The 17,998-nt window shown below is 44.3% G+C and overlaps 1 protein-coding gene across 2 annotated transcripts in view; it reads left to right on the top strand.

Annotated features, from left to right (window-relative positions):
• Window positions 1-17,998, top strand: part of PLCL1 (phospholipase C like 1 (inactive)) — a 362,562-nt gene that overhangs the window by 294,048 nt on the left and 50,516 nt on the right. For both annotated transcript variants that reach the window (XM_075529726.1, XM_075529727.1), the window contains exons 4-5: window positions 3,826-3,901; window positions 6,320-6,429. In XM_075529726.1, coding sequence (XP_075385841.1) covers window positions 3,826-3,901; window positions 6,320-6,429 — 186 coding nt within the window. The remainder of the gene's footprint in view (window positions 1-3,825; window positions 3,902-6,319; window positions 6,430-17,998) is intronic.

Genomic DNA, 17,998 nt, shown 5'->3' with positions numbered 1-17,998 from the left:
ACAGGAAGGCTATTTAAAATGGCTGGTGTGTTGGGGGAGTCGTACTGGAAGGGAGAGTCAATTTGGGAAAATTTTTATTCTTCTGAAACTTTAGTGCTTTATCACCCACTTGTACTTGCAGTAAACAATCTATATCTTCATAGAATGTCAGTATCACAACCATTTCCACCTGGTGGACACCTGGGTTTCAGCCTAAATTATTTCACTAACTAGCTGTGTGACTTTAAGCAAGTCGACTTTTGACCCAGTCTTCTCGTCTATAAAGTAGGCTTGTCCATGATGGTCCTTAGGGTGCTGTGAAAATATAAAGTTCGTGATTCTAAAGTTTAGAAATAATGTAGCAGAAAATTGGAATCTGGAGATTTCTGAGCCTAGATTTAACAAATGCTCCTATTTGTAGTATTCAATTGCTGCAATGATCTGAACAACTAATAAATCTCCTTATTGAGAAGAGCTGGAAGGGCATTTCCCTTTCACCCCACCAGAGGTTAGACAGTTGAACCCATCTCTGAATAAAAGTGCGACTGTCCCCTGAGGAAAGCTCCCCCTTGAAAGAAGTGTGTTTGATCTTCACTGATAACCTGAACCACGATGGTTAAAGACACCAGTGATGCAGAGAGTCATGCTCGTTTTTTATCTGGGCAACTCCTTTATTCTTTTAGCTACAAAGCATGGCAAGGAAATAAGATCCATTAGGAGATATTCATGTGACAGAACCAAAGAAAAGCCCTTTGTATGGTTACAACAGGCAGAGGCCACTGGGAGACCAGGCTGAGAAATGATATGCAAATCAGGTCACTACCAGCTTCTGTCACTTGTATCAACCCAGTCTCAGTGGGTCGAGCGTGCTCCCTCTCCAGCTGGCGGACTGAGGGTGTGCATGCTTCCCCTCTTCCCTCCTCTGCTTCTGAACTTCTTGTATCATTTGCATCGGGATCTCTGGTGACCAAGGAAACACAGATGAAATCCAAGTCAGGTGTTCTTTTGTTGTTTTTTCTTTCTAGCAACTAAGATCAGTTGCTTACCTTTAAGGAAAAGTTGACATGGCTAGTTTAATGTTATCTGGAATATTAGTCCATTGCAATCATATTTCTTTTCTCCACAAGTACCAATGATTGAAAGTTGACTATAGAAACCGTTTGAATGACAGAATTCTAAGGACAGTGGGACCCCCTATTATAATCAGTTGCCTTCTGTCAACTTCAAACTGATTTCCATAAGGTTTCAATGGCTGATGTTTGAGGAGCCTTGATGGTGTGTTTAGTGGTTCTGAGTTGGGTTGCTAACCACAAGATCAGCAGTTGGAAGCCACCAGCTACCGCTTGGGAGAAATATGAGGCTTTCTACTTCTGTAAGGAGGAAGCCACAACGACAGTTCTATTCTGTCCTATAGGGTCGCTATGAGTAGTCATTGACTTAATGGCAGTGAGTTTGGTTTCTGGTTTTGGATGTTTAGAGCAGAATGCCAAGCCTTTAATCTAAACTCAATCCTGGCTCCTATGAAGTTGTCAGGCACGAGCGACTGTGACTCGCTGTTCTTTTATTTGCATATTTGTAGTCATAATCTGTTTTATGTCTTGAAGTGAATGCAGAGCTCCAACTCTGTTCAACAACATCTACTCAAGAGCTTTCCTATTCACTTTGGATTCTACCGTGGCCCCCTTTGAGAACAGTGAGACAGACAAGTGAACATAGAATGATTGCCGTTGTAAGGGAGAGTCGAGTCAGCTTCAACTCACAGTGACCCTACGCACAAAAGCAGGAACCGCCGTGTGGTCCTGCACCCACCTCACAATGCTTTTTATGCTTGAGCTCAGTGCTGCAGTCACTGTGTCAATCCATCTTGTCCACAGTCTTCCTCCTTTCACTGTCCTTCCACTCTGCCAAGCATGATGTCCTTCTCCAGGGACCGATCTCTCCTGACACCATGCCCAAAGTACATGAAGTCTCACCATCTTTGCCTCTCAGGAGCATTCTGGCTATACTTCTAGCAAGACAGATTTTGTTGTTGTTGTTCTTTTGGCAGTCCATGGTACTTACACTATTCTTTGCCTGCATCGAATTCCAATACATCAATCTTCTTCAGTCTTCCTTATTCAGTGTCCAACTTTCACATGATATGATGTGATTGAAGAGACCCCGGCTTGGGTCAGGTGCACGCTCGTCCTGCAAGGGACCTCCTTGCTTTTCAGCACTCTTAAGAGCTGCTGTGCGGCATATTTACCCAGTGCACTGCATCCCTCGATGTCTTGCCTCCTGCTTTCACTAGCAATGATTGTGGAGCTAAGCAAGATGACGTGCTTGATCACTTCTATCCTTTCTCCATTTATCATGATGTTACCTATTGGCCCAGTGGTGAGGATTTTGGTCTGCTTTACATTGAGTTGTGATCCATCCTGAAGGCTGCAGTCCTTGATCTTCATTAACAAGTACTTCAAGTCACCACTGCCTCTTGATCGATGCACAGGGTCTGCAGGAGCACAATGAAGTGTTCCAGAATCCTCATTCTTCTCAAGGCTCTCCGTATTTTGTATGATCCACACAGTCAGTGCTTTAGCACAGTCAGTAAAGGACAAGTAAGCATCTCTCTTGCTTTCTGTGCTTGCAGCCAAGGTGCCTCTGATAACAGCAGTTACATTCCTTGTTCCACATCCTCTTCTGAGTCCAGCCTGACCCTCTGGAGGCTCTCTGCCAATGTACTGTGGCAACTGTTATTGGATGATCTTCAGCAAAAGTTTACTTGCATGTGATATCAATGATATTTTTCTATAGTTTGCCTATTTTGTTGGTCACCTTTCTTGGAGTGGGTACCGATATGGATCTCTTCCATCAGTGGGCCAACTAGCTGTCTTTCCAATTTCCTGGCATAGACAGGTGAGGGCTTCCAGCACTTCATCAGCTTGTTGAACCATTTCAGTTGGTATTTGATCAATTCTTGGAGCTGGAGGAAATCAGACAACCTGGAATAGCAACAGGAAATCAGAGTAGTAGTAAATTTAGGCATTGCTTTTTACTTGGCATTTTTCCACTGCTTGTAATCCCAAATGACCCCCCATTCTAGATTTTTTCTGACAACACAACTTCTTTACCAAGGGACATGATCATCTTTTCCACTCCTATACATAGAGGGTCTTCTATTCTTCAATTGAGAAACTGCTATCTTATTTCCCCCAGCATATTCATTGCTTTCTGGACATGTTTCTTTTCTATACAAATGTGGAGGTCAGGAGCAGCTATTTCAGTGTTGTTATTTATTAGCTCTCCTGAGCTTCTGGCTCTGACCTTTGCTCTCTCTTCATTCTTGGTAGGCTAGCCCTGCTCGAGGAGAGAACTAGATCTCCTTCACTGGATCACACAAACTCAAGCTGCCAACCTCATTGATGTGTTCAGGAGTCCTTGAGCTCATCAGTGGATGAATCCCGTTCAGTTTCTCTCTGCTCTTGTTCCTATACCATTTGAATTGGTGTAATTTTGGGGTCATTTTTGGAGCAAGGGAAGGGAGAATCAGTGTTCAAGCAACATGATCTGGATGGAAAGGAACGGTACTCGTTTATCCAACAGGTATTTGTTGGGCACCTGCTTTGTGCCAGACATGTCACATATCTGGAACAATCTTAAGGAAGGCAATCCAAGCTTCAGTGTTGGAGTGGATGGGGTTGGATCAGAGGTTATCCCTCTCCCATCCCCCACCCCACCCCTGGTCTTTCCTGGTTGGGCTCATGGCTTCCTAGCAGCATCAATGGTGGCCTTCTGTTTGTTTAATCTTCCCAATGGACCACTTTAAGGATTTCTGACAACTCCTTTTTGATATTTATTTTGTGACAGATGATTCAAGAGAACCGGCTTCTTATAGAAATGGCAGACACAGTCCATGAAAAGATTGTACAATGTCAGAAAGCAGGTAATTGTTTTTTTGCTTCTCTTGTTTGGAAACCATAATGATGATACTTTTAAATGGATTTTTTAAAGTATTCTATTTTTTCTATGCAAATTCAAATATTTGATGTCATAGTTCATACGTTGAGTTATCACAAAGTTTGTGTTGAAATTGACCTGACAATAGGGGGGAGGGTAGTGTGGAACATGAAGATATTGAGTGAACCCATTTTTTTTAGTGTGTGAAATCCCAACTATTATTACTCCTGGTATGGATACGAAGGATCCACTTTAGCATTACACCTTGAGCCGTCAGCCTGTTCACCTAGCCTTTCTCTTTGACGAGTCCTTGTTTTCGATGTATTCTCCCTTCGAGGATTCGAGAATCACACGTCTGTGAGGACACACCTCTGTTAATCCTCACTTTCATCAACACCCTTTTACATGTGTTGGCTTCCTGTGCTCCTGGACCTGCACCCCAAGATGACTGGGAGAACAAAGAAGATTGCGATGAAGGAAACAAAAACTGCAGCGATGTTCTGACAGACATGCATGCGCTACACCTTCCTTACGCTCATAACGACAGGGGGCGAGATAGCCTTTACTTCAAACTTACAGATAAGGCATCTGGGCTTCTGACCAAGTATGCAAGATTCCACATTAACTTGTGGTGAAGCTGATCTTTGAACCTAGATCAGTCATTTAAAATCATGCTTTGAACTGCCTGACAATGAGGATTAGATGCTTTGGTTGACTGGGAGCATGAAATTAAAAACACCAAATACTTAAATAATGCTTTCACTTACGCAGGGGTTGCCTTAAGAGCTTTACACATAGTGACTGAATTTTCACCCTATTCTGTAAAGTCAACAGTCTTATTATCACCCGTGTCACTAATGAGGGAACTGGAGCCCAGGCAGGGCCTTTAACAACTCACACGGCTCTGTGAACCCAGGCTGTGAGCATAGGCTCTGCCGTGTGAATCACAGTGTGACAGAACAGCAGAAAAGTGAATGTGATTTTAGACTGTGTTAAGGGGTCAGCCATTAGCTGGAAGATCAGAGGTTTGACCCCTCTGACAGTGTATCTATGGGGGAAAGCTGTGGCAGTCTGTCTCCATGAAGGTTTGCAGCCATGGAAACCCTATGGGGAATGCCTACTCTGTCCGATAGGATTGTCAAAGCACCTTGACAGCCGTGGGCTTGATTTTGGAGGGTTACCAGGAAAAAAGAGAGTGGTGCTAATCCCCGCGTGCACATGGACTGCTTCAAGCTCACCTTGAGTAGGAGTCTCACTCCTGGAAGTAGGTCCCCACACTGCTTCACTCTGACCTCACGGGCAGCAGCCTAAACCCACTCGCTGCTCTGAGGGAGAAAGGTGAGGCGACCCCCTAAAGATGTGCAGCCTCGGACCCCACGGAGCTGCCCTCCTCTGCCCTTTGGGGTCTGCATCAGTTGGAACCAACTTGAAGGCAGCGTGAAGTTCCCTGGACAAGGGATGGGAGCTTGGTGGCGAGGGCCCAGGCAGAGCCCGCGAAGCGAAGTGCCAGGAAAAGATTTTGACTTGTTTTCACTTAGTAACTTTCTGAAGGTGGAATTCGCTGTCCAGAAGAGACCATAATTTTCATTCTCAAGGTACCAAAAGAAAGACAGAAGAAACAGATGACAGTGATTCTTTCTTTTTTTTGCGTAGTTTTGAAGCTTGCGTGGATGCCTGGGGAAGAAGGTGGTGGGGGCGGTGCCACTGGGTCGTTTTCAACTCCTAGCAACCCGGTGTGCGAAAACACCGCCGGCGCCGTCTGGTCCCGCGTCATCCTCACAGATGTTTTACGGCGCAAGCCCGTCTGCAGCCACAGTTCATTCGTCTTTCTAAGGGCCTCCCCCCTGTTTGCTGCCCCTCTATTTTACCGAGCACGATACCTTCCCCAGGAAGGTGTTGATGTCTTGTCCCCAGTATGAAATGTTAAACGTTTTCCAGAACTGCTGCTTGTTAAAAGGTTTATGTGTAGTCAACATTGAGTAATTACCTGGAATTTTGGGTTTTTGTGGTATCCAGGGCCTCTGCTGTCATGCCATAAGTTTGCTTCATAGGGAAAAGTGAGATATATATATTAGCTACCATTCACACACATTGTGCCATTTTGTACAAAAGCCATGGTGAAAACATAATGATTCCAACATATCAGAAGAATCTGCTTCCTAACTTCCAGTGTCTATATCAGTGTTTCACATGTAATTTAGCCTAATGTGCTGATGATTGTTGGTTTTTCCCCGAGGACAGACATTTGTTGGGGATGAACGTAATGGGAAAGAAAATTTAATTTAGAGATTTCAAAATGAGAGGATCGGAACAAGAAATTATATGCTGATTAATAGTATTTTCATGATGAAGGCCAATTTTCTGAACTGTACACAAATATTTCTCATATGTTCTCTATTCAAAGCAATGGAATTTCACGAGGAACTTCATAACCTGGGGTCAAAGGAAGGCTTGAAAGGAAGAAAACTCAACAAAGCCACCGAGAGTTTTGCTTGGAACATTACAGTACTGAAGGTACATGAAATAAACATGCAGCCACCCCCTTTGTCTCTCACCCCCTTCCCACATTGCCTCCTCTTCCTGGGACCCCCAACATGTAGAGAAGCACTGATGGTTCAACATGGCGATTGGATTTGTAAAGATCCTGATGACAGGAACCCCCCTGGGTTAACTGTTGGGTGGCTAACAAAAAGGTCAGTGGTTCGAACCCACCAGCTGCTCTGCAGGAGAAAACGGAGACTTCCTGTTTTGGTAAAGACTTGCATTGCTGGAGACCCTAGAAAGCAGTCTTGTGTTGTTCTGACTGGCAGGGGTGACAAGAGTCGGAATCAACTTGACAGCAGGGGACTTATTTGTTTGGGTGGGTGGTCTGATGACTAGTCCATGGTCTGAGAGAGAAGGGGAGACACAGATTGAGGCGGACAAGCCGTTTGCCTTACCAGGGAAGTGAGGTTGGCAGTGGAGGCAGAAGACAACCTGGATGCGAGCTGGTCCTGTGGTCTGCTTTGGGTCTGAGTGTGCTTTGACTTCTGTATGCGCTTCTGCTTCAGATAGTACGACTGTTGTAAGGGGCCGGAAGAGACGGAAACTACAGAATCTCTGAGGGCATTGCAGGATTATTTTGAAACCCATCCCTATGTCTTTTTGAAAATTTTATTGGTAGAGATTTTGTTGAAAATAATATTTTGGCTGAGGCCACTGCTGAATTCAGTTTTGGAATTTTGAAGTACAGGCGCCGCGTGTATATTTCCTTCCATGAAAGAAGAAATGATTAATTACTCCGGGCATGTGAAGAGAGGGCAAACAGAACCAGACAGCCACAGACAACAGGAATAGTTGCTAGGCTTGAGAGAAGTCCAACAGGAGCACAGACTGTAACTCAGGTACAGAGACCAGGCTCTGTTCTTCAAAGTTGCATGCATTAACGATTTGCTCGTGGATCATCATGATCCAATGCTATTGTCATTTTGTTTTACAGGTGGGAAAACTGAGGCATTGACATTGTATGTGTATATTAGCCTGGGAAATGGCTGCACTGATGTTTGAAACCAGAACCTGTGTCTTGAACCTGCTCTAAGAGGTGTTGTACATGTTTATGCCGAAGTGCTAAGTGAACTTTAAAACGCATCCTCTGAGTTTATAAAAACTCAGAAGATATTTATGAAAACTCACCTCTGCAGGGCGATAGAGTTCCTGACTTCCCCAAGTTACCTGTCAGTTCAATCCAGGCAGCGGTGCAGGGGAGTGTGCAGGCTCTTGTGCAGCCTGCCTGAGTGCTGAGAGACTTCAGTCCAGTTTCTTCGTGTCTCTGGGGTTGCTGATAATGCGCCCAGGCTTTTGTGAGACTTGAATGAGATAATGAAGTCACAATGCATGTAGACCTTTTGTCCATATTACCTCATTGATGATTATATCTATTAACTCATCCTCACACTCTATATGTTAACTATTACTTGTTTGTGTGTTTTTTTGGCTGGGTGAAGGTGACCTTTGGCAGATAAGGGCTTATTGTTGCTGTTTCTTTGGGTGTGTTGGGGGGGGTGTCACTATGAGTCAGCATCCACTTGACGGCAGGGAGTTGGTTTATTTGTTGGAGTGGGAGCTTCTTTCCTTAGAAGCCCTGGTGGCGTAGCATGTATGTGTTGGCCTAGCTAACTGCAAGGTCAGCAATTTGAAACCACCAGTCACTCTGTGAGAGAGATGGGCTTTCTACTCCTATAAAGAACTACAGTCTAGGAAACTTCCAGGGGCAGTTCCACCCTGTCCTCCAAGGTGACGCAGAGTCAGAATCGATTTGATGGCAGTGAGATTTCTGATGGAGAGTTTTGTCCCTTCTTTGTCAACGTCTTGTTTAAGCCCACAGAGGCCATCGGTGGTCCAGTGGTCAGATTGTTGACTGCCGTGCGGGAGACCTGGGCTTGATTCCCAGCCTATGCAACTCATGGATAGAGAGCGCCTGTCTATCAGTGGAGGCTGGATAGGCTTCAGTGGAACTTCTGGACTAAAGTGGACTAGGAGAAAAGCCTGAATTGTGAGCATCTCACTATGATAACCAGTGGTCTGATTGGCACCCGATTATGTGGATGGCACAGGTCCAGTGTTTGATTCCACGGTGTATGGGATGAAATGGCAGCCCACAACAAACACAAACAACTGTTGTCTGAGGTTTGTGCTTTGTCTGGTTTGGTGGCAGATGCTGATTGTTATATGTAGCTGAGCAAATGCCAGTGTGTGAAAATCATCCAAGGCAATCTTTTCAAACAGAATTGATTTCCTACTATTATAGTTCATGTGCTAGCTTCTGGTGCTTCAGACTGAGCACTAGGAATTTAGACAAGAGAGGAGATAGTTCCAACATTTCCTTTCTCTTCTTGTTGGATTTGGTGAGTCTGTTAATCAGGTATCTATTCCCAAACTCAAAAAAAGGGAAAGAAAACAAAAGCCAAACTCGGTCTCATGGAGTCTGTTAGGACTCATAGCGACCCAACAAGACACGGCGGAACTGCCCTTGTAGAGTTCCAAGATCGGAAGTTTTCAGGAGCAGAAAGCCTCATCTTTCTCTGGAGGAGCAGCTGGTGGTTTCAAACTGCTGATCTTGCAGTTAGCAGCTCAGCGCATCATTATTAAGCCACTAGGGCCACTAAGCTTTCCCAAGAGCTGGACAAATGACAGGCCATGTCAGGTGGGCACTTCCTTGGCAAAGACCCTGTCTTATCAGAGACTGTCAGTTGTAGAGGTGCTGCTCTGAGCCCGCCTACCTCTTGGGTTTGGAGCTGTCCGTCCTGCTGGCTCTGCAGTCCTGCTTTCCCTGCTTTAAGGTTCTCCGAGCTCCTACTAGCCTTCCAATAAATTCCCTTTTCTCTAAGTCACCCCACTGCTGGTGAATTGTTCATTCAGTTAGGGAGCCCATGAGTCCAGATAGACCCAATGCCAGTGGGCTTGGTGGTTTGGGACCCTGATGAAAAATGACCACTAGATTCGTAGGATGTGGCAGGGATTACCCATCACATTATGTGGTGCTCACTGCAAACGTTTCCACACACCCACTTTAGATGAGTACTCCCCATTTTCTGGGGTCGGGGCATAAAAATTGCAGAATAACCAATGGCTATGTAGATTTGTGTGTCTCTCACTATTCAATTCCAGAATCATGGGTGACTGTCTAGATTTGTGTGTGTAACAGGATTTAAGTGCAGTGTAGCTTCTAAACAGTGAAGGAGAAGCTGGGAAAAGATGAGAAACGTGCTCTCAGGGGAGATGGTGGGTTGACAGCAGGGAGTGGTGGACATCAGCCCTGACTTTAGAGACAAATGGAACTGAGGCTAAAAACTAACTTGCTTTTATGCTTTCTGCACTTCAGCATCGCGTTGATCTGAGAATAATACATGCCTGGGAAAGGGGAGGAAACTGTTTAGAGAAATGATGAAGAGTTTTGTCATATAACAAATATGAAGTATAATGATTGTACCTCGGGGTCTGAAACCAGTGATTAGAACTCGGAGGTTATCCAGGAGACTAAAATCAAGATCGTCCTGGATGTTCTCAATCCCAAACCACACCAAACCCACGGCCTTCGAGGCGACTCTCTTACCGGGACCCAGAATGGTGTTTCCAAGGCTGGATAGCTTTATGGGAGCAGACAACCCCATCTTGATCCCAAAGAGAGGCTGGTGGGTGTGAGCCTCTGACCTTGCCACTAGCAGCCCCGTGCTTACCTGACAGCACCACCCTGGCCTCTCGGGACCTCCCATGAATGTGCTCCCCTTTATGCAAGTGCCGTGTGTGAGTCCCGAGGATAGCACAGCACAGTAGATGCTCACGTTTCTCCACACTCCTATGACAAGCCCATTCCTATTCCTTTCTGCCTTTTTGTTTCAAAATTGTGCACAAAATGGAGCTCTATAAATAGCCACCATGTTTTGTTTGGGATGATCTTACAATGTGTATCTCAGTGACTCAATTCTGTGCGCCTTGGCAGGCAGCACTGCTTGACGGGAGCTCCGTCCGTCCCATGCCGCCCTCACGTGTTCATAGTTCCTCCCATCTGTTTATTCTCTGTGAGGTCCTTCAGAAATGAGTTTTCTTTGGTTATTAACATATAATTAAAATTTCTCAGGAGTTCCCCCCTCATCTTAAAGAGATATCACAATTTCATTTGCAAAAATAGCTAACATTTTATGCTAAATTGTCATTGTTTCTGAAAGTGTTCTTGCTCATGATAATTTTGAAGAGCTTCTCTTGGCAGAGAGAAATGAACTTGTGCTGCATCATTGGTAAAACACTATTTGTTAGTAATGGAATTAAATTAATGCCTTGGACCCACCCAGAATGGTTTGACTCTTTTTTATATATATCATTTTATTGGGGGCTCATACAACTTTTATCACAATCCATACATACATCCATTGTTTTAAGCCCATTTGTACATTTGTTGCCATCATCATTCTCAAAACATTTGCTTTCTACTCGAGCCCTTGGTATCAGCTCCTCATTTCCCCCCCTCCCTCCCTCTCTGCTCCCCCTCCTTCTTGAGCCCTTGATAATTTATAAATTATTATTATTTTGTCATATCTCACCCACTCCATTCACCCACTTTTTTTGTTGTCTGTCCCCCAGGGAGGAGGTTATATGTAGATCCTTATAATCAGTTCCCCCTTTCCACAACACCCTCCCTCCACCCTCCCGGTATCGCCACTCTCACCACTGGTCCTAAAGGGATCATCTGTACTGGATTCCGTGTTTCCAGTTCCTATCTGCACTGGTGTACATCCTCTGTTCTAGCCAGACTTGTAAGGTAGAATTGGAATCTTGATTAGGGGGTTGGGGAAGGAAGCATTTAGGAACTAGAGGAAAGTTGTATGTTTCATCGTTGCTATACTGCATGCTGACTGACTCATCTCCTCTCTGCGATTCTTCTGTAAGGGGATGTCCAGTTGCCTACAGATGGGTCTTGTGTCCCCAATCTGTATTCCCCTCATTCATAATTATTTGATTTTTTGTTCTTTGATGCCTGAGTTTGACCCGTTAAGTACAAAAATAACTTGAAAGTTTAAAATTGAGAGGTGGTCACGGTCACATACATAAAAATGTAATGAAAATGAATCCTGGGAGTATATTGGTAGGTGGATTTCTGAGTATATATTTGTCTAGATTGGTCTTTGGACTACGTTAAGGAACCAGTTTCCATTATCTTTATTTGTTAAAAAGTTTGATGAAAAAATTTTAGTAGGCTAGAGAGAAGTTTCATATGGAAATGTATAAAAAGATATTAAGGAAATATATTCATCAAGGATATAATTATCTAGGAATATAAGTGGCATAGGTGATCATTAGAATTCAAGAAGAACTAGAAGAATTAGAAATAGACTTACATCTTATTTTTCAAGAATTCCATTGATTATTAATTTAATATAGTGTGAATAAATAATGAATAAAACTATTCCTTCCTCATTGGGTACTCCTATTGAATAATAATAATAATAATGTATTTCTACTTTTCCTACATAGATTTCCAGCTTTTACAACTCAAGCATTCCTGTATGTACAAGAAAACTGTATATATTTTTATAGGTTTATGTCAGTGGACGTGACCAGCCATTTCCTCAGCTAGCATTTTGTGGGTCCTTAAGCTGTTGTCTCCTCCTCCGTTTACCTTAACTACATTTTCCTTCTCGTCTAGGCTGCAACTTCTCATGCTTCATTCTTGAGTTTCTAATCTGGGAACATTTCGTCATCCAGTCCTGGAGTCCCGGCTCTCATGGTTGTGGGGAATCTTGCTACTTAATGGAAATGGCATGGCGATCCCATGTACTGCAAGTCTCCTCCCTGCACCCATCATCACACCCTTGGTAGCCTCAATCCCATCTTGCGCCACCTTGTGGCCAACGCGTGTTTTGCTCGCTTTCTAACACAGGCCCTTAGTTCTAGCACATTGGATGATACTCTGTGATGGCCCACACGCTTTTCATTAGCTGATTTTTGTAAATAGAATTCCAAGACTTTCTTACCGGTCTGGCTGGAAGCTTTGCTGAAACCCATCCACTACGAGTGACCCCGCTAGTCTCTGAAATACCCAAATGGCACTGCGTCCAACATCTTGGTAACATGCAAACCCACACAGTATAACAAGCTGACGGATGGCTTGTGGAGTCTTTCCAGTAGAGCCTTCAAGCACATTTGAAGCCATGCTGACCGATGAGAGATGGGAGACGGAGAGGGTCAAGGTGCTGGCTAAGGAGAGGAGCCTCCCCATCTTCTCAGGACTGAGTGTCAGCAAGACTGGCATGCATCCACCGCATACAAAGGAACACAGGTAGTTTATCAAACCAGGCACGCCTTCCAGCTATGGTTGCCATGCCCTGGGGCTGCTGTGGTGTAGCTAAAGAGGGACCGTGTTCAGTGCTGTGCATAAGCCCTCCAGCGGTGTATCTATCAGCAAATGGCTGCACTTGCAGCGGTAGCTAGGAAAAGGCTAGGCTTGCTCTTCCAGCATCCAGGGATACAATGTATTAATAAAAAATCATGCTTAATATTGTTCCCAACACCACCTATTGAGAAACAAAGTCTGGAGCCAGATGCTTTCTAGCTATGCTGCCTTGGGAAAATTTCTTTTTGTCTCTATGTTTCAGAATCAGTTAGAATGGGCTGTGTGCTGTGGTAACAGAGATCCTGAAAATGTCAGTGGCTTAGAGGAACAGCTTAGTTTTGCTCATATTGCATGTCCATGGAAAGCACAAATTGGCTTTACGATCCAAATGTAAAAGCTTCTGTCCAGTGGCTGGTCCAGTCCCTAATGGTCACATTGACTCACCAAAGTAAGTCTCACGGTCTAATCTGTCTTCAGCGGAGTGGGGCAAGTATCAAGTGCCTCAGGTAGTGGTGGGTTTAGTCTACCCAAACCAGATTGCTCACCTCCTAGAGGTACAGAAAAACAGCAAACCGCCTGCTAGGTAAGTTGGTTCCACTTCATGCGATGTTCCTATGTATCAGAGTAGAACTGTGCTCCACGGGCTCTCAGTGGCTGTTTGTCCAACATAGAGTCCCCGTCCTTTTTCCCCAGGTACCTCTGAGTGGACTCCACCTCTGGTTGGTTGACAGCAAAGTACGTGAACTATTTACACCACTTAGGGACTCTCAAAGGGTTATAGAGTGAGGACTTAATGTGTACAAAGTTAAGTTAAAAAGTCTCCTTACGTTTCTACCCAACCTTTGGTGAACCACGCCCTGCCTCGAAGTTGCCTGCACCCTTGGACTGAGGACTGGGGGACTTGGATGGGAGAGGAAGCAGACCGTGTCTGACCCAGGCTGTGGAAGTGGTGGTCATTGGACCTTGGGGGAAACCCTTGAGTTGTAACTCAATGCCCACCTCAAGGTGACATGACAAATTTTGATCTGCTGGGCAGGGATCTGAACTTGGAAGAATTGATGCAGGAAGGTCCCCTCTGGCACCAATCCCCATACTTAGAGTAAACAGAGCACCATCGGATGAGAGATCGAACCGTGTGGAGCAATAGCTTGTGGGCCGCGGCCCAGGTGGAACTGCACTCACCTAGACTCCTGCTACCCACAGTGTCCGGCGTGCTGGGTCATCGGAAAACGATGATGCTACCAGTGCAATTGCCTTGTGCCCCAGGGGCATGATTGACAATGCTGTCCCTCTTTGTTTCGACAAGTTTTTGTTTTCCGTTAGCTTGTTTGTTTGCTGGTTGGTTGGTATCGGTTTTTTTTTGGGGGGGGGGGTTGATTTTGTCATATTATAGCCGCCAAAGTTAACCTGAGTCGTGCATGTCCCATGGTCATGCAGATGGATTCTGGGCTCCTACTTAACTCCAGTCCCAATCCAAGAACACTGAGTTCTGACAACATGGCCCTGCTGATACTCACCTTCATGAAATGATCACTGAAGATAAGGGTGCTACAGTAAAGTGTGGTGAAGAAAGTAGATGGTGCCAGGCTATCAAGTAGAATAGTGTCTGGGCTCTTCAAAGCTTGTATTCACAGAAGCAGCCAACCAAGCAAGGAGACAAGTAAGTCCACATGGAAAAGCACGCCAGCTTGTGTGATCCAAAGACAATAATAAAATTAAAATAAGGCAAAGGGAAAAGCATCAGAGCTGAAATGATGAATACTCAATTTGTAGGAGGCTGTGGAGGACCGTGGGAGCCCAAACCCATCTGCAGAGGACCTAGTTAGATTAAGCGGCTGACAGACCCCCACTAGCCACAGGCAAGGGTCTTAAACAGCCTTGAGATCAGACAGAGATCGTTGTAATCTTGATTATACTGGATCGAACTTGATGCTTGGTCAGTTGACCTCTCTATTGACCCAACCTGAAGATGTTCTAGGTGCAAGTATCTCTTGTGTGTTCCATGACCAAAATGTCTTCCTTGACGTTTAAATATTGATGGTGGTCTTTTCTGTCTTACTCATTATTTGTATTTTCATCTTTACATTATTATTTTATCCTTACCACTTTATTTCAACTTGTTTTTTGTTGTTTCTATTGGATTTTCCAGTTTGTGAAGAACAGAAAGAGTGGATTCATAGAGATAATAACTAATGTATGGGCTTATAGGAGGATGAGGAGATTTGGGGAGTAAATGAAGGAAGGAGGGGGGAGAGAGCACTAGAACTGTTTGTGATTACATAACTCAGTTTAAAGGCAAAGTAGCCATGGGCGGGGGGTAGTGGTGGGGGTATTCTAAAATTGATTGTGGTAATGATGGTATAATTCTTCTTGATATGATTGGATGGTTGAACTATTGAATTATATAATATGTGGATTAGGTGCCAATAAAATATTTTTAAAGTATTCCTACAAAATAATTGAAACCTATATTTAAAATAAACTCAACAGAATATGGAAGTATTATTTTTGACATATCCTCCATGTAAGTCTATAGGTGACTAGCAGAAATTGAGAGGACTATTGTATATTGACCGAATCTAAATCTTCTTTAGGCTACCTAGTCAGTCATTTATGTTTGTCTTTTAAGTGCCTTTAAAATACTATTTCAGTTAAGCCCTTGTAGTTTTTGTCATGCAGGAAATAACTGGTGAAGGCAACCAGGACACACATCAAGTGATGATGCACCAAAGGAGGGTTTATTCTGGTGGGAGCCAGTTTAGCCTCTCCCAGCCTAGCCAGCTGCACTTCACCTGTCACCTCCACCACCTGCCATTGTGAAGTGGGCAGAAGGTGAGAGACAATGGATGGATAGATCAGTTCTAGAAAAAAACGCTTGAACCTCCTATGTCAGGGTCATTATTTTGATACCTAAAAGAAAATATTATTAAACCTTAGGGAGTAGAGTGTATGTATTAAGAAGTTATTGCATAAATTCCTGGGGTTTTATCACCTAAGGTAGATATATTGCTACTTGGACTATGTATTTGAAAATATACTCTTAACCTAATATTTAGAATTTGTGTTTTGCTTATTGGTGCAGAATGAAGACCCTGAGGTTTAGGCATTGAGCTTCTAACCTCAAGGCCAATAGTTCAAATCCTTCAGCCACTCTCCAAGGGAAAGATGAGACTGCCTGTTCTTCTAAAGAGTCACAGCCCTACATAGAGTCGCTGTGAGGCAGAGTCTCCTTGGTGGCAGTGGGCTTGGTGTTGGTTGGTCTCGTACCAGAAGTTGATTGCAATGATTTCCACCTTTGTATTGATAAATGTGAAGGCACAAAGCGTAAAAGAGGCTTTGCATGTGTATGTTAGCAAAGAGCTCTTACTGCTGAAGGCCAAAGATTGTAGCCTATTAATATGAACTATAGCTCAACACAAACAAAACAAAAATACTCATAACTGGACCAATGCACAATATCATGATAAACAGAGAAAAGAATAAAGTTATCCAGGATTTAATACACATAATATTAACTATATCCATGATTAATGCCAATGGAAGCAGCAGTCAAGAAATCAAACAACATATTGCACTGGACAAACCTGCTGAAAAGACCGTATGAAAGTGTTCAAAAGCCATGATGTCACCCTGAGACCTTGGTGGACCTGACAAAAGTCAAGGTATTTTCAGTCGTCCCGGAGGCAGATACAGAAGTTGGCCGGTGGACCAAGAGGACTGGAGAAGATGCATTTGAGCCGTGGTGGTGTTGAGAAATCGTACAAGTGTCGCAGACTGCTGGAAGAACACACACATTTATTTTGGAAGAAGGACAACCAGAATGTGCCTTAGCAATGAGGGTAGTGAGACTTCATCTCAACTACTTGGGACACATTCGTAAGAGGGACCCGTCCCTGGAGAGGAGATGGTGGTGAGCAGAACAAGTGATCAGTGAGATAGAGAGGAGCCTCAGTGAGATGGATTTGACACACTGGTTACCACATGAGGCTGAGGCATAGCGGTGATTGTGCACGGCCAGGCCATATTTCATTTCGTAGGCCCTCTTTGCGTTGACAGCGACTCCAGAGCACCTAATATCAATGGTGTGTGTGAAACCAAACTCCTTCAGCCAATAAATATTTAACCACTCCCTACTGTGTGCCAGGCTTCTGCCTAGGGATATGGTTAATAAAAACCTGATCTCCGCCCCTGGCGTCATGCAACCAACTGTGTAGTTGAGGAGACAGTCATTCGGTAATTTCACAGTTAGGGTCACATCTGTCACAGGCATGAGTGCTGTGAAGGAGAAATTGCGAGACTGTGAATGAGGAAACAGACTTGACCTCATCAGAAAGGCCTGGGGAGCCTTCCGTGAGGAACTACCACAGAGCTGAGCTTAAAGATGTTTACACCCTTTGTTGTCCTCTGAAACCCTGGCCGCAAACCATGGGGAAAAGGAAACAAATCAACATAAAGATGCGCTGGATCTCCTTCTGGATGGCCTGGGGAGTTCTAGCATGTCTTTAGGACTCCTTTATTTCATTACCACTCGTTAGCATCAGAGCTAATTCGTTGCCATATCAAATCTGGTCATGAGTCATATTGTTAATTACCAGGGAATTTAATCACCCACCTTCTGCAGAGTGATCAGTGGTAACGTTTCCTGTCCACGCATATCCAGCTGGCGCGGGCTGAGGAAGATGCTGGCTACTCAAAAGTAGGAAAGAGGCCGAATTACCGAACCAAGAGCATTTGCTCCATTAGGTTCAATAAGAAGAGTAAGTTCAGTTTTAAAACGTGTGGGCATGTATTGCCTCTGTAATAAGCAAATGCATAAGCTTTAGACATTGTTTCAGATATAGCTCCTGTCCTGCATAATCGAATGGTTTAGTGCCAAAGCTCCTGCACTGAGCTGGCGGGCGAGGTGGTGGCCAGATTTCTGCCTGCGGTGGCTGCCTCCCAGCTGCGCTGCCCAGGAGTTGAGGCGAGATGAAAGCCAGGCTGCTGACACCACATGGGAGGCGCTGACCACTTTACCTTCTCTCCAATAGGACTAAATTTAGTGTCTCTCGAGGCACACGTTGTTTTTTTTTTTCAGATGAAAGCTGCATTTCATAATGATTCTGAATAATTCAGAAGTGGCAGGATCCTAATTAATAGATACATCATAAACCAGTGGACTTAGCTCCAACTTGTGAGGTTCTAGAAAGTCGCGCCCTACTCACCGGAAGCCTTTCT

Source organism: Tenrec ecaudatus, chromosome 13, assembly GCF_050624435.1.
Source record: "Tenrec ecaudatus isolate mTenEca1 chromosome 13, mTenEca1.hap1, whole genome shotgun sequence".
Lineage (NCBI taxonomy): Eukaryota > Metazoa > Chordata > Mammalia > Afrosoricida > Tenrecidae > Tenrec > Tenrec ecaudatus.
Note: the sequence above shows the minus strand (reverse complement) of the source record. Positions and strands in the feature narration are given on the sequence as shown.